We start from the raw sequence: 1,374 nt of genomic DNA on the forward strand, positions 1-1,374 counted from the left end.
CCGCTTTCATTCCCCCAAATCAAGTCATCAGACGTGGCGGCGGCGCCAGGGGATGCCGCACCTCTCCTCTCCGCACCTCTCCTCGCCGCGCTTCGATTCGCGTTCGCTTCCACTCTCCGCTGCCGGCTGCAGCGGCGTTAGGAGAGGAGAGCGCGTTTGAGTTTGTGATTTCCGTAGAGATGTGAGGCTTTATCACTTTCTAAAATCCCCCCTCCCACCCCCCCCCCCCCCACACACACCCCTTCCACACACACACAAAGTTTGCCAAGTTAAAATAGCAGCAGCGCCAACAGTCTCAGTAACCGCGGAAACGAACGCATCACACAGCCCCGATTCCCGTGCTCCCCGCGTTCCTCCCAGAATCCTCGGCTGCCCGTGAGCGCCTCCTGCCAGAGGATCACACACTCGTCTCACACACTTGATCCAGCGAATAGAATAGTTGAGTAGAGTTAATACTGTATTCATATTAAAAGCTAGACAGCAGCTAGTACCGTCTTAGATAGTAGATGCTAGAATAGATAAAAGTACTCAGCGAAATAAAACCACAAACTTGGTGAGTGGATGTGTGTGTGTGTGTGTGTATGTGTGTGTGTGTGTGTGTGTGTGTGTGTGTGTGTGTGTGCGTGTGCGTGAGGCAAGCCGAGTTTCAGCTCGGAGTTCATAAAAAGTGTGTGTGTATTTGTTTTTGTAATGGAAACAGAAGCAGAGGAGGAGGAGGAGAGGGCAGCAGGAGCATCGCCAGTAAGTGTCACAAGGTGGATCTCAGGTGGATCTAAGGTGGGTCACAGCCAGGTGGATCTCAGGTGAACATCAAGTTCATCTCAGGTGGATCTCAAATAGGTCACAGCCAGGTGGATCTTAGGTGGGTCACAGATGGACATCAGGTGGATCTCAGGTGGATCTCAGGTAAACATCAAGTGCATCTCATGTGGATCTTAGGTGGGTCACAGATGGACATCAGGTGGATCTCAGGTGGATCTCAGGTAAACATCAAGTGCATCTCATGTAGATCTCAAGTGGATCTCAAGTGGATTTCAAGTGCATCTCAAGTGGATCTCAGGGTGCAGTTTGTTTTTTTCCTTCATCTTCACAGTCCCACACAGTCCCACACACACACACACACACACACACACACACGCAAAGGTTTCCTCTCTGCTCCTCGTCTTGGTGGCAGCGGTGTCCGAGAGAGGAGGAGTTGTGAGGTTTACTTCCTGACGAGGAAACGGCTGATGTCTGACGACACCTTCAGCGCTGCCCGGCCTCTCTTCATGTGGCTTCGCTCTCTGGCCTGCTGGGTGGTGCGCTGTCCAGCACACACACACACACACACACACACACACACACACACACACACACACACACACACACACACAC

At 52.2% G+C, this 1,374-nt stretch overlaps 1 protein-coding gene across 1 annotated transcript in view; it reads right to left on the bottom strand.

Annotated features, from left to right (window-relative positions):
* Positions 1-248: 248 nt before the first annotated feature.
* zranb3 (zinc finger, RAN-binding domain containing 3) overlaps positions 249-1,374 on the bottom strand; it is a 68,337-nt gene continuing 67,211 nt past the window's right edge. Inside the window, exon 19 of the mRNA XM_062527573.1 lies at positions 249-1,303. Within this exon, the coding sequence (XP_062383557.1) occupies positions 1,205-1,303 (99 nt within the window). The 3' untranslated portion in view covers positions 249-1,204. The remainder of the gene's footprint in view (positions 1,304-1,374) is intronic.

Source organism: Sardina pilchardus, chromosome 23 (genome assembly GCF_963854185.1).
Source record: "Sardina pilchardus chromosome 23, fSarPil1.1, whole genome shotgun sequence".
Taxonomy (NCBI): Eukaryota; Metazoa; Chordata; class Actinopteri; order Clupeiformes; family Clupeidae; genus Sardina; species Sardina pilchardus.